The sequence below is a fragment of the Natator depressus genome, chromosome 14, assembly GCF_965152275.1.
Source record: "Natator depressus isolate rNatDep1 chromosome 14, rNatDep2.hap1, whole genome shotgun sequence".
NCBI lineage: Eukaryota > Metazoa > Chordata > Testudines > Cheloniidae > Natator > Natator depressus.
This window is the reverse complement of record NC_134247.1, coordinates 17,685,233-17,707,769: the sequence shown is the minus strand read 5'-3', so window position 1 is coordinate 17,707,769 and position 22,537 is coordinate 17,685,233. Positions and strand designations below refer to the sequence as shown.

Sequence of the window (22,537 nt, the reverse complement as noted above, 5' to 3'; positions counted from 1 at the left end):
TTTGTGGGCACATACACATGTGCTGCGGATGAAACAGCCAGAGTTCATTGGCTGTGTCTTCCGTCAGTAAAAAAAAAAATTCGATTGGTTTACCTGTACAATAGGAGGCAGGGCTGCAGGGGTTGCGGGCAGTCAGGAAGGCTCTCCATACAGCAGGCAAGGTAGCTGGTCTCAACTGAGTCAGGAGGCAGAAGCACAGGACCTGGTTGCACAGGGAGCTGGGGTCAAGGGAAGCTGGGTTGAAGGGATGGAGCTACTGCATAGTGGGGCAGAGCAACAGCTGTTAGGGCAGATTTCTTGGTCCTAGTGCCAGGCAGAGGGCTAAGCCCTCCCCCCGACACTTCCCATCTGTGCTGCACCCCTTTTTTCTACGTCCCAGTCCCCAAAACCCTGGTCATTAAGGACATCTGAGGTCTGTCCTGTATTTTTGAAATGCAGCATTTTCAATCCTAGTTCACAATATGGATGCATAACAGACTTTCCAAGGATGGCTAAAGCCAAAAGCCAAAACTTAGTGGCTGATCATGGGCATTGGCTGGCTGTGAAGAGTCTAGGTTCAGTTTTAAGCAAACCATGATTTTGCAGTTTAGTCAACATTTTTCTGATTAACCAAAAGAAATTTCCTGCCTGTTCTGCAGAGGCTGCCCAATGACTTCACTGAATCAGTGCATTTCCCAGCTACAAGCCATAACCTCTCCTTAGCTAAAGTCACTCTCTTGGTGTTACTTTGGTCCTCAACATCCTATTGCCCCATCAAAGTGGAGGTCACAGCTGTGAGCCCCTTCCTAGTAGACTTTACACTATTAAGGACTCTGTGCCAGTCTTTGTTGGCAGAATCTGGTGTAGTTTTGGCCTCATTACTTCAGGTAAGATTAGCATGTGTGACATGTCAGATATAAATCTGGAGTACAGTATTTAGATGCACAGCAAAATTGGGATATGCTCAAATGGCTGATATGAATAAGGTAAAAGATTTGGTTAAAGACAGCCAGAAAACAAAGGCTTAGTATGTCCACATAATAAACTTTTGGATCAGTTTTGATGTAGTTTTTTGTTTCCTGAATTATTAGACAGGTTAAAAATATGTAAAATTGCTTAAGGTTCAAAGCATCATGGCTGTAAACAATGTGAAGGTTATATATTTGTGGAATCTCACAACACATTAGGAGAAGTGACTAAACTTAAAAGACCATGGGCTGATCAGACATACACAATGGCTTATAACTAGGGTTGGAAAGATTAGATTTTTATCAGTAAATGTCAATCTCACTGTACAAACACAAACTGATGAAAAAATATTGCAATTGATGATTATCAAAATTTACAGGTAGGCAAAGTAGGAAAAACGTTTCTTGAGAACTTAGTTTGATCTAAGGAAATCTGCTTTGTATATTTTGACATGTGGTGGTTGTGTTTTAATGGTTATAATTTTTTTAATCTGTTTACTATCATTAAATAATTGTGTGACCCGCTATAATTTCCACAACTATGAACATTTAAATCTATAAAAATCTGAAAAATGCTTAAAATAAACATTGCTACTGTCCATTGAAATGATAAAATTGAATTCTCCAAAGCCTGCTTATAATTCAAAGTCTAAATGAGTACTCTATCCCAAGAGTAAATTGCCCCTGCTAAAGAGAGGACTGTCTTATCAACTGTACAGACGAGAGATTTGGTATAGTAACTGTGAAATAAACAGCTCAAAGATTGGAAATGCATATTACTCACACAGAGGATAGTGAGAATTTTTCATGATTTTGAGAATTTAGTATTCTGCTTACTTAACTGGTACTTCTGTGGGGAAATTTTGTCTTTGGTTTAAATTTAGAAACTGGTAATCAAGGAGGAGATAAAAGTTGGGATAGCCATGAAAAACACAAGTGAAACTGATTTTAGTGATTTAAATCTAAAATTTGTGGAGAGCATTAAAGTTTAAATACAAGGATTATTTATATAGTGTATTATTTCTATTTATGTACATTTATTTCTGAAGTATCTAAGATATATTCAGATAGATCTTTTCTGACTATCCTATAAATTACTCAGTACATTTATAAAAGCTAGTGCTCTTTCTATAGTGCTGTCCTACTGTGCCTTGGTCTGTCTATCTGTTGCCCAGAAAATGTAAGATAACACAAACGTTGGAGAATCAGTACTTCTCTTTCAAAAAGGCAAAATCTTTATCAGCCAAATTGAAGATACTCTCACCAGGCGAATACTAATTCAGCAAATCCACATTCAGTTGTACTGCATGGAAAACATCTATTTTGGATCAACTCTGCAATTTAAATAGAGTACCGCTCCTATTGTAATCAGCAAGGAAAAAAGGTCTCTGCTACTATTCATGATATGAAGAAAACTAATTTGGTATTGTCAACACATATATTGTTGATTATTATCCTTACAGCCATTCCCTTTTGTGTGCCTGCAAAATATCTTCAAAAGTACAAAATATGTATGGCTTTTGTATAGAAAATGGGGTAGTGAATTTAAACTTAATGTTATGACTAGAAATGTTTTTTGGACTACTATATTTAGGAGTACTATTGGACTACTATTTAGAAAAATGTCCTTGACTTAGAACTGTTGGATAGAGAAACAACTGTTGATTTTGTAAAACATTGGATATGTTATAATGAATTATGTGCTCTTAGTTATGAATTAGTAGAGTGATAGGAACACTTGGCATTGTTGTATGAAAGTGCAAAAAAAAAAATCCAGAGAAATGTGGTCAGCGTACATAGGATACATGTAATTTATTCTTTCCAACCAAATGAAATAACTGAATAAATCCATCCTATTCATGTGTTTAAAACAGACCTCATAATTTAAAACATTTTCTAATTATGTATGTATAATCCATTTCTAAACAAACTGCACATACATACACATGAATGCAGTGTGACAAAGTTCCTCCTCTACCTTGGTGAGTCTTGCACTTATTTGCTCGCCTTGGAGCTTCCCGGCAGCACTCAGTTTGGCCGTTTTCCTGAACCCACAGTCTAGGTCAACTCCTCCTGTGTCTGACCAGGAGTTGGGAGGTTTGGGGGGAACCCGGGCCCGCCCTCTACTCCGGGTTCCAACCCAGGGCCCTGAGGAATGCAGCTGTCTAGAGTGTCTCCTGGAACAGCTGTGTGACAGCTACAACTCCCTTGGGCTACTTCTCCATGGCCTCCTCCCAACACCACCTTTATCCTCACCATAGGACCTTCCTCCTGGTGTCTGATAATGCTTGTACTCCTCAGTCCTCCAACAGTCTACGTTCTCACTCTCGGCTTCTAGTGCCTCTTGCTTCCAGCTCCTCACATGCGCACCACAAACTGAAGTGAGCTCTTTTTTAAACCCCCATGTGCCCTGATTAGCCTGCCTTAATTGATTCTAGCAGCTTCTTGATTGGCTGCAGGTGTTCTAATCAGCCTGTCTGTCTTAATTGTCTACAGAAGGTTCCTGATTGTTCTGGAACCTTCCCTGTTACCTTACCAAGGGAAAAGGGACCTACTTAACCTGGGGCTAATATATCTGCCTTCTATTACTCTCCTGTAGCCATCCGGCCCGACCCTGTCACAGCAGACAAATACATAGTATGTGCAAGTATATCTTAAAATGGAATCCAGAGTTATTTATTTGATAACTTAAAAAATAGTGAGCTGACTTATTCCCTTGAAATTACTTTTCAGCCAACACACACACACTTCGCTTCAGTGATAACAGAAAGTTATTTAACAATATTCTTAAATTAGGTATTAAAGCAAAACACTGCTGCATCTGTATCTTACTCTGACCATTATGGATAAAACAGTGGTAGAATAGTCTGTATAGTTTTTGACTTTGTAATTTAATTCCTTGGCTGTGGAGAATAGTAAAGCAATTTTATTCGAAGCAACCTTATACTTGCTGTTTTGTTTTATTGTTTTAGGACAGTCTTACTTCACCAGGAATCTAGCTTTGACTTAAACTCAATTAAAAATCCAGGAAACTTTTCCAGTCACACACACACACACACAGAGTTGTGGAGAGTTAAAGGGAAATGCAGATGAAACATTCATTTCACAAGTATACATTCTTGAGTTATGTTTTTATATATATATTTTTTTCAGTTCCTTCTCAACTGCCCTTGGCCTTAAAGACTAACAAATTTATTTGGGCATAAGCTTTCGTGCGTAAAAAACCCACTTCTTCAGATGATGTGTTTTACCCACGAAAGCTTATGCCCAAATAAATGTTAGTCTTTAAGGTGCCACCAGACTACTTGTTGTTTTTGTGGGTACAGATGAACACAGGTACCCCCTGATATGTGTATATATATATTTTACTTGCACGCGCGCGCGCACACACACACACACACACACACTGTTTTGAGCTTCATGAATGCGAGCCACGCAAGGTTTGGCATGAATTTCAGTGAATATTTAGGGCTTATTTTATCCTACAGTAGGAGATGAACACTGGTGTGTGCATGAGCATGCGCAGCTCATTTCCAAGATGCTGGGTGAAGGGCAGCATGAACATGAGGCAGAATTGAGTTTTTGATGTGCTCTGTTACAAAGATACTTGAGATTATATTCACTGGTGTGTACGTGGGCCTATGTTATGGTTTTGATCCAATTTATAAATTGTATTTAAGCATCATTTGATATTTTTAGCTATCATAAGAGTTATTGTATATATTTAAGCATGTATTAAAGTTTGAGGAGGCCACATTTTTTCTTCGAGTAGTGTCCCTGTGGTTGCTCCACTATAGGTGTATCTGCCTCCTTACGCCTCAGATCGGACATTTTAGGTAGCAGTGTCTGTTCAGTCTGCACATGCGCTTTCTCTGTCTCGTTTCTTGCCTCGAGGCTATCTGGCGCTGCACAGGTGAACCATCCTCAGTTCCTTCTCAACTGCCCTTGGCCTGCGACGGACCATTAGCACAATCTGAGAGATGATTAATTTCTAAAATTAATTTTAGTTTACAGAATAGCTGATAGGATTTGTTATCTAGGTTTGTTTTATTATAAAACATTTTTTGTGGCTTTCGAAAACCGTTATTTCCCTCTCCTTACTGATTTTGTTACCTTCTCCCCTTGTGGGGGCGGAATGAACCCCAAGAAGGGGCATTACCAGCTCCCCTGGGTTTAAATACTGTCTTTCCTGCAGAGAAGCCATTCTGGTCAGTGACAGCCATTCATGCTGCAATAGCTGCTTAGGAGAATTCCATACACCACCAAAGTGTACTTTCTGCCTGAAATATAAATAAAGGACAAGAAAGACCCATGAACTGAAGCTCAGATTCCTTATGATGAAAAATTTACTTAGACCAGCCTCTGACCCAGGACCTCTCCAGAGCAACAATCCTTGACGTGACCATCAACATCCACGGGACATTAAACTCCAGTGGATTCAAAGAAGAAATCTGCTGATTCCTTTAATAAAACCTAAAAAAAAGAGGGCTACAAGTCCCCAGACTGAAGAATTTGACTAAGGGAAAAAAAGGTGCGTACAAAATGGGAAATGACTGCCTAGGAAGGAGTACTGTGGAAAGGGATCTGGGGGTTATAGTGAATCACAAGCTAAATAAACGCTGTTGCAAAAAAAGCAAACATCATTCTGGAATGTATTAGCAGGAGTATTGTAAGCATGACATGAGAAGTAATTCTTCCGCTCTACTCCATGCTGATTAGGCCTCAACTGGAGTATTGTGTCCAGTTCTGAGCGCCACATTTCAGGAAAGGTGGGGACAAATTGGAGAAGGTCCAGAGAAGAGCAACAAAAATGATTAAAGGTCTAGAAAACATGACCTATGAGGGAAGATTGGAAAAAATTGGGTTTGTTTAGTCTGGAGAAGAGAAGACTGAGGTGGACATAACAGTTTTCAAGTACATAAAAGGTTGTTACTAGGCGGAGGGAGAAAAATTGTTGTTCTTAACCTCTGAGGATAGGACAAGAAGCAATGGGCTTAAATTGCAGCAAGGGCAGTTTAGGTTGGACTAACTATATCAGAGTGGTTAAGCACTGGAATAAATTGCTTAGAAAGGTGGTGGAATCTCCATCATTGGGGATTTTTAAGAGCAGTTTGGACAAACACTTGTCAGGGATTGTCTAGATAATACTTAGTCCTGCCTTGAGTGCAGGGGACTGGACTAGATAATCTCTTGAGGTGCCGTCTAGTTCTATGATTCTATGCCTGGCAAAATAATCAATCTCTGTACTGACTGAACCGCGACATGGTACCCATGAGTACCAGTATTGGCAGTAAGGCTGAACACCGGAGGGGCACAGGTTCAGAAGCGTCAATACGGTCAGTCAAGAGAAGGGATAGAGACTGGACTACCTCTCCTAAAATAGCACTGCTGGAGACAAGGAGAGCTTCGGTTCTGAGCACTTTCACCAGAGCGCCATCTTCTGATCAATCGTTGGACCACAGAAGACTACAGGTACCACTGACTCCCTGGACACTGATGGGCCACTCTAGACCGACTCAATCGACACCGATTACCACCATGGTACCACAGGAATTCTGTTTCTCCAAGGACCTCTTGGTTTTAAATGCTGGAATCCTCCCTGCTAGGTATCCACCCCATCTTAGTCTCCTGAATTCCCCACAGTACTGAGACACTCTCTCCATGGGCCTCCTTATCTGCTCCACCTCTGTTGAGCAAAGAAGAAGAGGGCAATGATAACATATCTTTGGTCTCAGTTCAAAGCTCCCCAGGGCAACGTCAAGGGACCAGACACCTGGAAACACTTGCAGAGCCACAACGTCGCCATGACAGGGAAGGCCCGTCCACTTGGTATGGACAACGTTGGGTGCCACCACCCATGACTTCTGCACCACTCCAGTGGCAGTACTGGGACCAATGGGCAGCATATAGACACCAGTTCTCTAGGACCTCAGGTGTCTCTCATAGTGATAGAGGAAAATGATCTCCCTCAGCTTCCCTTTCTAGACCCCATGATCCTCAAGAGGAGATCTTTTGAGGAGTAGGAGGCACGACTGGATAAAGAAATTACTCCAGCAACAAACATTTCATCATTCTATCCAGATGAAGCTGTGATGCCTCCTCCATCATCAATCTCAGATGACTTCAGACAGTTTCAAGATCTCACCAAGAGAGTGGCAGACTTACTTTAGATCCCCCTCGAAGTAAAGGAGTCACGACACAAGCTGCTGGACATACTCCATAGGTCCTCATCAGCTCTTACTACACTCCTGATCAATGAAGCCCTACTAGACCCATATAAAATCATCTGGCAAACACTGGCCATGATAACGCCCACATGGAAAAGGGCAGACAAAAATATTATGTCCCCTCTAAAGATGTGGACCCAAATTTCCTTGTGGTATATGCTGTAATTGATCCTGGCAGACAGCACCACCCTAAATCAACACCGTGCAACAAGGATTGGAAAAAACTGGGCTTATTGAGCAGGAAATTGTACTCATCAGCAATCCTGCAGTTTAGGATTGTGAATTATCAGGTCCTGATGGCAAAATATAATCAATATCAATTATGTGAAAATTAGTGCCTTTATTGAACATGTCCCAAATGATCAAAGAGAACAGTTACAAGCCATCAGTGCTGAGGGCCAGCTTGTGACAAGGACAGCACTATAGACCACATTAGACACTGCAGATACAGCTGCCCGCTCCATATCAACTGCGGTAGTAAAGAGGAGAGCTTCATGGCTTCACCTTTCAGGCCTCCCAAGAGAAGTCCAAATGACTGTGGAAGACCTTCCATTAGAAGGATCCATACTCTTTGTGGAAAAAACATTCTTCACTCCACACAGTAAAGGGCTCAAGAGCCACATTATGTTCCTTGGGGATCTACATACCTGCACAGAAAATAAAATACAGCGAATCACAGGCATCACAAAGATTGACTGGCCCAGTTCCTTCCACCCCAGAGACACTACAAATCCCAGAGGAAAAGACAATGGATACAAAACCAAAAGCTATTAGCCCCTCTCCCCCCCAACTTCAACTGTACAGCTCTCAGCGTCGAAACATCAATTTTGAGACGTTGGTTGAGGCCCAGATCTCCCACTCTCACTATTAATTGCTGCAAAACTCGAGTTATCTATATCCTTTTAGACTTTTTCGATAAAACTGGGAAAAGATAACATCAGACAAGTGGGTACTGGAGATCATCTCCAATGGTTATTCAATCCGCTTTACCTCCCTCTCTCCTACATATCTTCCCTGCCTCTCCCTCTTCAGGAACCCTTTTCATGAGTGCCTGTTATGTCAGGAAATAAATCATCTCCTAAACCCTGGTCATGTAGAACCAGTTCTAAATCAGCACAGAGGGAAGGGTTTCTACTCCAAATATTTCCTGATACCCAAAAAGAATGGAGGATGGAGACCCATTCTGGATCTGAGGTCACTAAAGAAATTATGAAAAGGCACAAAGATTCAAGATGGTTACATTAGCAACAGTAATTCCATCTCTGGACCAGGGTTCTTGGCCGTTGACCTATAAGGTGCTTATTTTCATATTGCGATTCAACCAATCCCACAGGAAGTTCCCGAGATTCACCTCAGGTCAAGACCATTTTCAATACAGAGTACTTCCATTTGACTTATCTGCACCCAGAGTGTTCTCAAAGGTCCTATCAGTGGTAGTGTCCCATCTTCGCAAACTATGAATCCTGATATATCTGTATCTAGATGGGTGTCTACTTAAGGCACAATCCTTTGATGAAGTCCTGGTAGCCACGCAAAAGACTATAGATGTATTCATGCAGGTGGGACTACAACTGGCACTCAGAAATTGACTCTGACTTCAGTATAACATCTACAATTCATGGGAGCCTGTGTAAATGTGGCGAAGGCCAAAGCCTTCCTCCCACTACACAAGTTCAACACACTAAGCATCTTAATCAATGCCATTCAGATCAGCCTCCAGACATTGGCCAGAAATTGCCTTCAGCTACTACTGGGGCACATGGCAGTAAACACCTTTATAATAAGTCACGTAAGTCTCCACATGCATTGCCTTCAGGCATGGCTCCAAACGGTATACACACCAAACAGAGACAGATTGAATAAACTGCTGTTGATGGTCAAAGACTCTCTCAAATGGTGGAAAGATCTGCAGAATGTCTGCATAGGAGTCCCCTTCACTCAGCCACCTGCAACATTGATACTGACAACAGACTCATCTTTACCTGGCTGGGGAGCTCATCTAGATAATCACATGGTTCAAGGCAAATGGTTCCTCTTAGAATCAACACTACATATTAACCTGTTGTAGCTCAAGGTGGTCAGGAATGCTTGTTGACGGTTCCTATAATTGATCAAGGATAAACATATAAAACTCATGACAGACAACACAGCATGAATGTTCTACATAAGCCACCAGGGAGCAGTGAGATCACCATCCCTTTGTGCAAAGGCAGTGAAACTATGGAATTGGTACGTTTGGCACAGCATCATCATAGCAGCAGCCTTCCTGCTGGCTGTGCAGAATACCACAGTGGACACCCTCAGCAGGACATTCTTGCAGGAACATGACTGGGAAATGGACCCTGTTGTTCTCCACAATGTATTTTGTCATTGGAGAGTCCGAAAAATAGACTTATTTGCCATGACCAAAACAAAAAATGCTCCCAGTATTGTTCCAGAGCCGGTCTGGGACATCATTTGCTACGAGATGCCTTCCTCTTTCACTGGAATACAGATCTCCTTTATGCTTTTCCTCCAATTCCTCGCATATTGAAGGTCCTGCTCAAGATAAGAAAAGAAAGAGAGCAAAAGTTATTCTCCTAGTTCACACATGGCCAACCCAAATGTGGTTCTCATACCTTACTCAGTTAGCGTGTGCCTCCCAATCACTTTTCAGTCCCTTCCTCACCTCCTCTCTCAGAATGCCGGCCAGATTCGCCATCCCAGCTCACAGGTTCTGTGACTCAAGGTATGGTTCCTCAATGGTTCGAAAACATGGAGCGTTCCTGTTCAGAGAATGTGAAAGAGGTGTTATTCCATAGCACAAAAATAACAACTCATCACATGTATATGCAGAAGTGGAAAAGATTCCAAATCTGGTGTGACTCAAAACATGTTACCCCCATATCCTCTCCACTCCTGCTAGTACTAGACTACATCCTAGATCTAAAAAAGGTCAGGATTATCTCTAAATTCAATAAAGGTACACCTCACAGCCATAACAGCCTTTCATCATAAGATAGATTGCTATTCCGAATTCACTTATCCTACAATGATTCCTCAAGGGTATGGGTAACCACCTACAAATCAGGCGTCCTACACCAACATGGGGCCTTAACTTGGTTTTCAAGTGCCTTACAAAGCCTCCTTTTGAACCAGTGGCCACATGCTCACTTATGCCTCTGTCTATGAAAACGGCATTCCTAGTAGCCATCATCTCAGCTTGGAGAATCAGGGAAATAGAGGCTCTAATTGCACACCCACCCTTCACAATTTTTTTTAGTGATGAGGTCACACTGACACCATATAAACCAACTTACTTCCCTCCCAACCTTCTTTCCAAAGCCACACCATGCCAAGAGAGAAGCAATATTACATAAACTCAATGTCAGGAGAGGTTTGGCATTCTATTTGGTTAGAACAATAATTTTCAGAAAATCTGCAAAACTATTCCTTTTGCTTGCAGAGAGGTCTAAAGGATCCTCAGTCCTGAAACAGAGACTCTAGATGGATATCTAGCTGCATTTCCTATTGCACCTACAATCTTCAGCCTCTGTCTGGAGTTCAGACTCATTCCACAGGATCTGTTTCCACTTCATTAAAAACGTTCCCATCACAGAAATATGCAGAGCAGCAATTTGGGCATCTGCTCATACTTTTGCAGAACAGTATGCAATCATCTATAACTCAGCATCAGATGCTGTGTTTGGATCCACAGTATTATCATCAGTACTAACTCTTTAAATACTGACTCTGAAGTCCCATCCTTCCATCAGGGGTACTGTTGTACAGTCACCTACAGTGGAGCACCCATAGGGACACTATTTGAAGAAGAGGTTACTCACCTTGTGCCGTAACAGTGGTTCTTCAAGATGTGTGTCCCTGTGGGTGCTCCACAACCCGCCCTCCTCCCCTCTACTTTGGAGCTCTTAATAAATGTCTGTGCGGTAGAGAAGGAACTGAGGATGGTTTGTCCACGCAGTGCTAGATAGCCTCGAGGCAAGGCATGAGATAGGGAGAGCGTACGTGCGGGCCAGATGGACACTGCTACCTAAAATCTCTGATCTGAGATGCAGGGATGTGGATACAGCTACAGTAGAGCATCCATAGGAAGGCATATCTTGAAGAACCACGGTTACTGCACGAGGTGGGTAACCTCTTCATCTTGTAAAATAATTTTGGTATTACCCTGTTTGTTCCTGCGTTTGTTGCTTCAGGATTGTTGTTTAGGGAAAAGCCCTGGTCAATTTTATACTATTATCCCTCCTAACAGAAACTTGGATAAAACTGTTTATTCCTTAAACAAATGTTGACATTTTTCTCCGTGGAAGTTTCTTTATATATTTTGTATATAATTCTTGTATGTATTTTACTTTGCGTTTCTAAGGTTAAATTTTATAATTTCTTTTACCCACTCATTTTGGAGAAATGATCTTTAATTCTTCCTTGGATTAAACTAATATTTGTTTCATTTTATACAGTGCCAGAACCTATTAAGACCAGTTTAAGCCAGCCCCAGCCTGCCGGTACCGGTACCAGTACTTCCACCAGCACTATTACCAACAGCAGCAATGGCAAGCGTGCATCTGCTAATGGGCAGCAGCCAGCTGCATCCCGTTACCTGCCTCGTGAGGTGCCTCCACGCTTTCGCCAGCAAGAACAGAAGCAGCTCTTAAAGAGAGGTCAGCCACTGCCTACTGGGACTCTGACAGGCGCAAGCCCACCACAAGGTACTGGACAAGCAGGGGCAAGTCCTCCTCCACAGCCAGGAGCAGGTGGACAGCATCATCCCAGTAAGACCCTAACCCAAACAGGTAAGACGTTCACATCTAATGGGGACACTGCAAACTCATTCTCTATGTAATTATGCCTTTTACCTTTGGTAATTAAAGTGACTATGATCAAAACTACTGTAAGAAATACCAAATATTATGAGTGGCAATGATACTTTTGTAAGTTGAACATGTGCAATTTCTTTCTTCCTGAGGGGACATGAAAGCAGATGCATTAGCAACTTTATGGTGCAGAACTCAAATTCAGAAATGTTTACATATGCCAAAATTTAAAAAACTTTTTGTTCAGCAACCATTATCTACTGTTTTGCTGTTCTCAGTATGATGACTCTTACTGAAAATCTTACTATGAGAGAGGAAAGGGAGACATGAAATCTGAATCTTAAAATATATTATTTTTTTGTTTGTATCACTGTTAAAAATCTTCATGTCATGTGAATAGATTTCTATTTCTGCAGGTAGCAGGGCCTCGTGCTAGATGTTTTAGGCACAGCCTAAGATTCTTGCACAGGCAACCTTAATTTGGGAATTTCCTATGTGTTGAGTGCTTGACTTTGCAATCGTAATGTTCTTTAAGATATCTTTTGCATGTAGGTTAAAAATAGGTATATTTCACATTTGCTGTACTGCATTTTTTTGGTGTACATTTACTTGCTCTTCTGCTCCCTGATAAGCCACATGGTAAGAAACAAAAATCATAGGAAAACTAAATGAATACCCTGGACCTTCCTGCAAAGTCACCATGTTCACTTCAGATGGAAGCATGAAGGCTACCTACCTTCCTGACTATTGGGACTAGTGTGTGAGAGGATGTCTCTCATCCACCTTCCCTCTTCTTTCTTCCTCCACTCCAGCTACTGGTGAGGACATAAGAGGCAATTTTGCTTCTCCCTTCCCACTCCCTGTTAGAGATTCTGTAAATCTCTTTCTCACAGTGGTGATCCATTCGTTCAGAGTCTCTGATAGATACCTGTCACTTTGTTTTCCACTATGCCTGTTACATACATATGTCAGGCAAAGCAGGGTGCATTCTTGTATGAGGTATTTACTCTGAAAAGGCAAACAGAGTGGGTCAGACCTGGTCCACACTTGAAAGCTAGGTCGTCATAGCTACATTGCTCAGGACTGTGAAAAATTGCATGCCCTGTGCAACATAGTTAGGATAACCACATCTAGATTGATGGAACAATTATTCCATCAACTTCGCAACGGCCTCTCAGAGAGGTGGGTACACCTACATCAACAGAAAAACCCCTTTCGTTGTTGTAGGAAGCTTCTATGCTAGAGCAGCATAGCTCCAGTGCCAATCTGTGCAGCTGTAGTGTAGACATACCCTCACAGTGTTGTCAACGTTTGAGATATCATGAATGTTACTATTGCAGCCTGACTTAATTTTGTCGAAACTGCTTGCTGTTTCCCCATTTGGATGCTCAAGGACATTTTGGTGTAACTGTAGATGTAGCTGCTGCCTGCAGTACGGTAGTACTCCTGCACATACTGAGCATGGCAGAGCCCTGGAGCAGGCAGAGCAGGGCAGTGTTGCCAGCTGTCATGGTCTTATTGCAAGTCTGACAACATTTGGTGTTTTCCTTAAACTCTCAGCTTCTGGGGTGATACTGGAAGTAGCCCATTCCCACGCGCCCAAGCTCAGAAGCAGGATCCTCATCCTGTCCTTTTCCCCAGTCACACTGCAGGAAGGAGGGAGCTAACAGAGTTAAGGTAGGAAGCCCCTTTCTCCATAGATTATAGAGAGAGGACAGCTGCTGGAGCCTGCCAGGGGGCAATGTGGCTCTTGGGGGCTAAAGGAGCCTATCAAAGTGGGAATCAAGGGAGCAAGGCAGACTGGGGTCCTGGAGAAAGAAGATATGCAGGGGAGCTGCAGCCTTTATTTGTATGCACTTACAGTAAAATTTTTACTCTGTAAATGTCACACCGATATTTGGGGAAGGCAGGGGGAATTAGATTAAGATTTTTCAAAAAATCTCATGGGTTTTTTTGGGGTCCCTACTCAAGATTTTTGAACTCTTAGGTTGTGGTCGTGTCATGCAAGTTGTATGACTGTGAAAGCACCAAACTTCTTAACTGTTCTTTGTTGCAAATTAATTCTGAAAATCAATTAACTTGAGCTTTTTGACAGAAATATTTTAGATAGGAGACTAAGTTGTACAGGTATTTCTGTCCAAAGTACCCTGTGATTGTATTCGAAAAGATATTGGAGGCAATTGCCATATGTTAGACCACAGGAAATGGTAAATGCTACGAGATTTATGCAATTGCTCTTGTCCAATATCAAACTAAAAAGAACAAACTCAGAGTAGCTAGGAGTCAAAAAGTACTCTCAGAACAATTTGTAAATGTGTTCAGTAAGCAGACACAGTTGAATTTCTGGGGAAGTTTCACAGTTATATATTTGAGAAGAAATAACTCCATTATTTTTGTCTTGGTTTTGTTTTGTACATTCTCTGTCCTAAGATGATGATATTCCAGAAATAAGGATATTCCAGAAAATAAGGAATTCAGTCACTCCTTAGCAGATATGAATTTATCCTGAGTGATATGGAGGTCTTTGAATTTGAAGTCTGTGGCAGTATTTTCCCATGGCAACAATGTATCGTGTAATTGCTTGATGTTTTATTTATTGGTGCTCATGTTGCTGAAATACCGTTTTGAGATACGTTTTCAATATTTCTTTGCTGTTTAGGTTTGAAAACTGAATAGATCAGTTAGTTTTCACAGTTTTTTTTCCTTCCTTTTACATTTGCTGCTGATATAGAGGTGCTTGTGAATTGTCAGATTACAGCAGCATTTCATATCAAATAAGTTTTTGTTATAATGAAAAAGAGGATCCAGGGAAAACTTAGAAACACAGTAAAAGTTATTTAGGAATTGTCACAACAGATATAGTTAACTACACATTTGTTTTTCTTCTGCCAACCGATGTAGGCCAGTTTCTTTCACTTACTATATATCCTGCAGAAGTCATAGCTACTTCTCTCATGAATGACAGATTTTTACCTGCTTCTGCAGTGTACACCTGTGGCTAGCTGGAAAGACATGTCTTCCATAATTACAGTCTCTCATGTTCAGAGTTAGCCTTGTTTCATAACCTGTTGTGCTATGGATGGGATGTTTTGTTTTATTTAGTTTTCTAAAAATATGTCAGTACAAGTCTAAACACATTTAAGAAAACAATACAATTGTCCAGTGCCAACTGAGACTTTTCCAAGCCATATGGCCAAACACTACTTAATAGTCATCCCTATCCAACATCCTCTTCATACTTAGAAAAACCCTGGAAAAACATGAGCCTTGCAGCGTTCTCTGTAAGTTGTCATATCTCCTTTCTGGAAGTCCAAAGAGAGAAATTATTTCCAGAATCAAGAATGCCATTCTTTTTGGGTTGTCATAGACACTGTGCCGTTGGATAGGCTGTAAAGAAAATACAGTCTATCCACATAGCGTAAAGAAATCAAAGGTAAATTAGTTCTTGCTCACTTTGTGGAAAGTTACTCCCCTCCCCCAAAAAACATGCAGAAGATCACTATAAATTACTGTATAACCTACAGAAGGATTTAGTATACAGTAATGTGAGGCTCTCTAGCAAGCCTTGAACCAGAGACTCCCTGACTAACAGGTCTCCTGAGGTATCTGGCTTTTATAGTTTCTTGTACCTCCATTTCCCATTTGCTAGTCTGCTGCACCAGTGCTTCCAGCAGGGTTTATTAATTTAGTTCTTTCAGTCTTAGTAGCAAGGCAGTCCTCAACAGCACTTTCTACATAGGTGTGTGCATTTACTTATTTGCCCTTTTCCTAGTTTTCTGTGAAGGCTAGAAAGAGAGACAGAACACTAGCAATTTACAAAAGAGAAAAAAAAAAAGCAAGCAGAGCAACCTTTCCCACTTCTTTCATAGCACATTCACTCTGGGGCATGCAAAACAAGTGAACCCACAATAATAAAGAGAACTGCTGCAATATTATACAGTTAGCGAAATCGGGATGCAGAACAGTTAGAGTCAAAATGAAAACTTTAAACTACACGTAGAAATCCAGTTAGCAGATTCTGGAGCACAGGTAGTAGAATGTGTGTCTCTCCAGTTATCTTGGCCAAGCTAGATGCTTGGGAACTGTTCTGCCTACTGGCAGATGGAGATGGCACACTGAGACTTTTTAGTGATATCATCCCCTGCATATAAGGAGTTTGCTGAAATCTCAGAGCTCATTTGTTTTTCTCCACCAGGTGGTGCATCAGTACCTTTGCTAACTGAGGAGTTCAGATTGAATATAGGAGAAAATGCAACTGGTAACATAGGTCTAGGAACATATCAGGCTACATACCAGTGTGCAGCTGTCTCAGTCCCACACGCAGTGAGCCAGTTGAAAGAGGTGTACAGCATGTCTGACTCTTATAGGAATTCCAGGGTCACAAAATGCCCATGTTGCCAGTCTTTTACACAAAAAATGAGGCTTTCGTAATGGATTATTCCACCTCCGAGCAGCATAGAGAATCAGGAGGTAAGACCTGTTCAGCTGCAAGGGGTTTTGGTATCTAAGCAGATACTCTTCTCAAAGGGGATTTATGATGCCTTCACCCAGGGATAGCTAGAGAGCCTTTCCCTGCTTCCTTTAGGCACCTCCCTGGTGACAGAAGCAGCTGTGACACCTGGCACAGGGAACATTCCCGCCCTTGACCCCACCCTAACTCCTGCCACTGAACAGAGGCTGCTTCTCCCCTCCCATTGGAAGAGCTGACATATTGCACAGAGACATAGCTAGCTGAACTAAGAGGTCACAGAAGGAATTGAGTTCATACGGCTCCAGAGTTCATGGACTTATGAAAATAGCCTCAGGCATTCAAAAAAGAGGATCCAGGCTGTGAGAGAGCAAGAATCTGCCAGAAGCAAATGCCTCTACTTCCTCCTGGTACTATTACCTTACCTTAGACCTTAGTCCGTCCTGTGCTTCGCTGCATGTTGGGCTACCCACATTTGCCATCCTTGCGTGTCAACTGCTCTTCTCTGCAGATCTTCCCATTTCATGTTGAGGTCCTTGGCGTCCTTCAGAACTGTTCGTTTCCATGTTATTTATGGTCTTCCTCTTTCTTCTTGCGTTTTCTGGCTTCCATTCAAGGGCGGTATTTGGTAAGCGTTCTTTTTCAATTCTCCCAGCCACTGATGTCTTCTTTTGTAGATTATTTGTGAGAGAGTACCTTGTCCAGTAATTTTTCTGACTTCTTCATTCGTCTTCGTATCTCTATATGTTATTCCCAGTATTCTTCTCAGACATTTGTGATGAAATGCATCCAGCTTTTGCGTATCTTTCTTGGTAAGTTGCCATGTCTCACTGCTATATGTTGTGATGGCGATAACAGTTGCTCTGTACACATTCAGTTTTGTCTTGAGGGAGATGTTTTTGAGTTGCCTGATACTATTAGACAAGGGGTATTCATATTTCAAAACCTGTTGACCTGGGTTCCTCAGATGCACCATTTACCAAAAGAGGTCCCTGGGGGATAAAAATACCCGTGGGAAGAAGAGATCAACAGTGAAGAGGAGGACCTGAATAATCAGATCCACATCTAGATCAGTGATCCTCTGGTAGCTTTAGAGGCATGATGATGCACATTGTATCATCTGCTAGACATTAGAAGCCTCTGGATCCTTTTTTCAGATGAAAAAGTCTTGGACGAAGAAGAGCTCAATGGAATCCAACAAGCTTCTGGGGATAGATAGAACTTTTTCCTTCTTAAGGATAGATTAACTAGGTGGAGTCTGTCCCAGCTCCCTTGGAACAGGAAAAAATACCAAACTTATTGCTTGGGAAAACAGTCACAGTTTTTCAGGAAAGGAGGTGGTTCTTTGAGAAGTGCTCCACTTTTGCTTTGGATCTACTCACACTCCTCTTTTGCCTTTCAGACCTCCCCAGTGGCCATCCTGGGATCCTTGTGCATCATCTCATCAGCAGTTTTTCCATGCCCCACAGCCTCTCTAGTGGAAAGTACAGGGGAAGATGCTCTCCCACTCCAACTGCCCCCCTCCATTTCCCCAGGTTCAAGACTGTTTTGAAGAACAGGAGGTCAGAGTAGATAGAGGTTACCCCTCAAAAAAAAAAATCTTCATCTTCCCTAGATGACATGTTTGTGCGTGTCTGTCCGTCTCGTCTCCCCCCCCCCCCCCCAATCAACCATGGCCGATGACTTCAGACTCTTCCAAGAAATGATGAAGCACATTGCAGACTCCCTTCAGATTCCCTTGGAAGAGGTCAGAGTTACAACATAAGCTCCTAGACATTCTCCAATGGATTCCCTCCACCCGTGTTGCCCTGCCTATTAATGGGGCCCAGCTTGACTCTGCCAAATGCATCTGGCAGACCCCTTTCACAATCTCCCTGATGTATAAATGGGCTGATTTAAAAAAAAAAAAATACATTCATGCTAAGGACTGAATTTCTGTTCACCTACCCATTTCCTAATTCCCTGGTTGTGGAGGCAGTGAACAAACGTGGCAGACAACACAACATAAAGGCCACATCGTATGATAAAAATAAAAAATGCCTTGATCTGTTCAGCAGAAAGACATGCTTATCCGCTGCTCAGCAATTTAGGATTGTGAACTATCAGGCTTTCCTGGCTAAATACTATCACTCAAATTATGTCAGATTTACCACCTTTATTGAGCACCTGCTGGCTGATCAGTGTGAATGATTTCAGGCTACTATTAACGAGGGTCAGCTGTTAGCTAGGTCATTGCTGCAGGCCTTGTTGGATGCAGCTGATACTGCTGCTCAATCCATCTGTACGGCGGTAGTCATCTGGAGAGCATCCTGGTTTCAGATGTCTAGATACCCAACGGAGGTCCAAAGTTAAGGACTTTCCCTTTGATGGTCTCAAATTGTTTGCGGAGTCCACTGATTCACTTTGTACCCTTAAAGATTCAAGATCCACAATGAGATCTCTACACACTTAAAAACAAACAGAGGTTTAGTAGATCCCAGTCAGCTCAAACATCCTACCCAGTCTCATTTTCAGGACTTCAGAGACCCTATGGGCCACCCAGGAAAAGGTCGAGATTCCAGAGGGGGAGTCTATCTGCTCCGTGTATGCCCACTGCAGAACCATCATCATCTAAATGTCAATTTCAGTTGTCTGGATGAGGGTCTGAAACTATCCCGCAAACCCGCTCTGCCTATATGACCTGTTACCCATCTCCCACCCTTTGGTAACTGTCTTTTCCCCATTTCTTTCTGCATGGGAGCGAATCACATCAGAGAGATGGGTGCTGGAGACGATAAGATTGGGATACATTATCCATTTACCTGCCTCCCATTTACTCACCCACCTTCCCCATACTTTTTCTGGAACACCTCCTGTAAGCACCTCTTTTTAAACAAAAAGTTGACTCACTTCTGCAAATGGGTGCTGTAAAGCCATTCCCTATTCAGCACAGAGGGAAGGGATTTTACTCCCAAGTACTTTCTAGTTCCAAAAAAGAATGGAGGGTGGAGACCGAATTTAGATCTAAGCTTCTTAAACAGCTCTGTCGGGTCGCAGAACTTCAGGATGGTGTTTCTTGTAGCTATAATCCCATTATTGGAACCAAGGAGTTGGTTTTTGGCCCTCAGCCTGCATGATGCCTATTTCCATATTGCAGTTCATCCAGTCTACAAAAGATTCCTACACTTTTCAGTGTCGAGTGCACCCTTTCGGACTCTCATCTGCCCCATGAGTGTTCTCAGTGGTGCTGGCAGTGGTCGCAGCTTACCTCCAGCATCTGGGGATAATTGTTTTTTCATACCTGGACAACTAGCGGATCAAGGGCCGTTTTTACAACGAGGTTTTTGACACTATACAGACTACAAGATCCATGTTCTGCAAACTAGAGTTGCAGCTCAACATTAAAAAGTCAGCTTTGAGCCCAATACAAAGAATAGAGTTCATGGGAGCCTAGGCTAGGGCTTATCTTCTCCACAACAATTCGTGACCTTAGCAGATCTCGTCTCAAAGCTTCCTCCTGCCCACTCTTCCCTCTTGATCGTCCTGGATTACCTCTAGAGCTGAAGACCACAGGTTTATCTGTGAGCTCTGTCAGGGTCCATTTGGCTGCTGTAACAGCTTTTCATTCAGTGGTTGAAGGATTCTCAGTCTTCACCCATCTTACAAATGTAATATTTCTGAGAGGACTAAGAAACCTCTTTCCCCAACTTAAGGAACCCACCCCTATTTGGGACTTGAAATTAGTTCTTAGATGTCTGATTGGGACCTCCTTTTGAGGCAAGGACTACATCTTCCCCCGTTGATTTATTTCAGAAGATAGCCTTTTTGGTGGATATCATCTCTGTTCATAGGATTGGTGAAATAGGAGTTCTAATGGCAGATCCTTCATTTACAGTATTTTGTAAGAACAAAGTCACGTTACTCCCATGCCCAAAATTTTTACCCAAGGTGTCAAGCTGGTTGATGTGAACCACAGATATCTACCTTCTGTTTTTCCCCAGAGAAGAAGTGGTTTTACACACTTGAGATGTTAGGAGGGTGCTAGCTTTTTATTTGGACAAATCTAAGGAATTTAGACACTAACAGTCTGGTTGATTTTCTATTGCAGATAGAGCCAAAGGTTTGACGATTTTCCACTTTCCAGATGGATCTATGACTGTATCATATTCTGTTTTAAATCTTCAAATATACAACCTTCTTGTAGAGAGTTGGTCCATTCTACAAGATCCTTATCTGCTTCTGTGGCATTACTCAAGAATGTTCCTCTTTTGGACATTTAGGCAACCACTTGGTCTTTCATACATATCTTCTCCAATCATTACACAGTGGTCCAGTCTTCTAGATTAGATGCTGCTGTTGGAAATGCTGTGTTGTCTGCAGTCTGAAGTCCAGCTGTGAGTACTGCTCGGTAGTCACATAAAGTAGAGCACCCATAAGGACATTACAAGAAGAAGAAGAAGAGGTTACAAACCTTTCAGCAGTTTTACTCAGTCTTCTTCGATCAAGCCAGTGCAGGGTTTGAATAAGTTAAATTCATTCCTTTGGGTATGGAGTTTTCAAATAGAGCCTGAACAGTCAACTCAAAGCAATTCTCTTTTCATTAGGTCTACAGAAGTTTACCTCTAGATCCTGATCTTAAACTCTCATCCATGGTTCCTATTCTGTGCAGTCCTGTAACAACATTTTCCAAACAAAACACTGCTGTCATATCTGAACTCAGCACCTTGAGTCTTTACCAAGATAATGGCCAGATCTGCAGCTGCTCTTGGAAAAGGCGTCCTTTTGATTCACTCCACCATGAGGGTCAGTTTGTCATTGTCAGGTCACAACCGCTGGTCAAGCCACCCTTCTCTCAAATATGGTCATTTCTCAACCAATGTGGCTGGATATTTAACAGAAATTCATGGTAATCCTGATGTATCCTTATATATTCAGGAGCCCAGTGCAATACTAAACCAGAAACCACTTCAGATAGTCACACAGATGTCATAGCGTCCAACCAGTCTTGAACCAACTAACAACAATTATCTTAAGAAGATATCCTTCAGCTAAGGTTACATGTAAATAACAAGACACCTCCACCTGCTTGATTCTCTCTCACTGCATGATGAGCTGGGTGCCTAACGAGAGTTGATTGGGTCAATATTGGACTCAGTGTCGTCTGACCAAGTCTCCATTATGCTATAACAGATCAGGTGCTGTTTCTGTACTCACATGATGAATAATAGAAAGAACGAGGAGTACTTGTGGCACCTTAGAGACTGACAAATTTATTTGAGGATAAGCTTTCGTGGGCACATCTTCCTGCTGTATTTTCCACTGCATGCATCTGATGAAGTGGGCTTTAGCCCACGAAAGCTTATGCTCAAATAAATTTGTTAGTCTCTAAGGTTCTATGACTCCTCGTTCTTTCTGCTGATACAGACTAACATGGCTACCACTCTGAAACCTGTCATGATGAATAATATCGTCTTTATTTTAACCAAATACCTGTCATTCATTAGCCTAAATTAAAGGACAGGAGGGTCACTGTTGGCCAGCGTCTAGCCCAAACTATCTTAAGAGTCTGTTCCTGCGTAGTTAACGTCAAACATGTGCAGCCAGTATCCTCCATGGGCCTCCATATAACCCTTCCAGCCGCAGAGAGCAATTAAAGGCAAGTACATCTGGTCAAGTACTCACTATTGCCACTTTTCTTCCTGTAATGTCCTCTTATAATTAGTCTTCCTTATGCACTCAATCCTATCATTGACCTATTCAAAATACTCCTCATAATGTTCATCCTGGTGCCAAGGAGTTAAAAAGGATGTTCTGTAAATATAAGGAATGTAAGGATTAATGCAAGTAAATATATCATTACTACGTATCAATGAAGCGGGTATAATTTTGTTGTTGGCTTTTTAAGTATTCTGTAATCATGATCTGGATGGGTAATACTTAAGAAGTAAGAAAAAAATGTTTCAAATTGGTTAGGAATGTTGATGTACAGATGTAAGTAATGTAAAAATCTTATTCTTTGACCTAACTACAGTAGAACCTCAGAGTTACGAACACCTCGGGAATGGAGGTTGTTCATAACTCTGAAACCTTTGTAACTTTGAA

General features: G+C 41.8%; 1 protein-coding gene across 17 annotated transcripts in view; it reads left to right on the top strand.

Annotated features, from left to right (window-relative positions):
• Window positions 1-22,537, top strand: part of TNRC6C (trinucleotide repeat containing adaptor 6C) — a 584,197-nt gene that overhangs the window by 476,612 nt on the left and 85,048 nt on the right. For all 17 annotated transcript variants that reach the window (XM_074970980.1, XM_074970983.1, XM_074970988.1 and 14 more), the window contains one exon: window positions 11,635-11,967. In XM_074970980.1, the coding sequence (XP_074827081.1) occupies window positions 11,635-11,967 (333 nt within the window). The remainder of the gene's footprint in view (window positions 1-11,634; window positions 11,968-22,537) is intronic.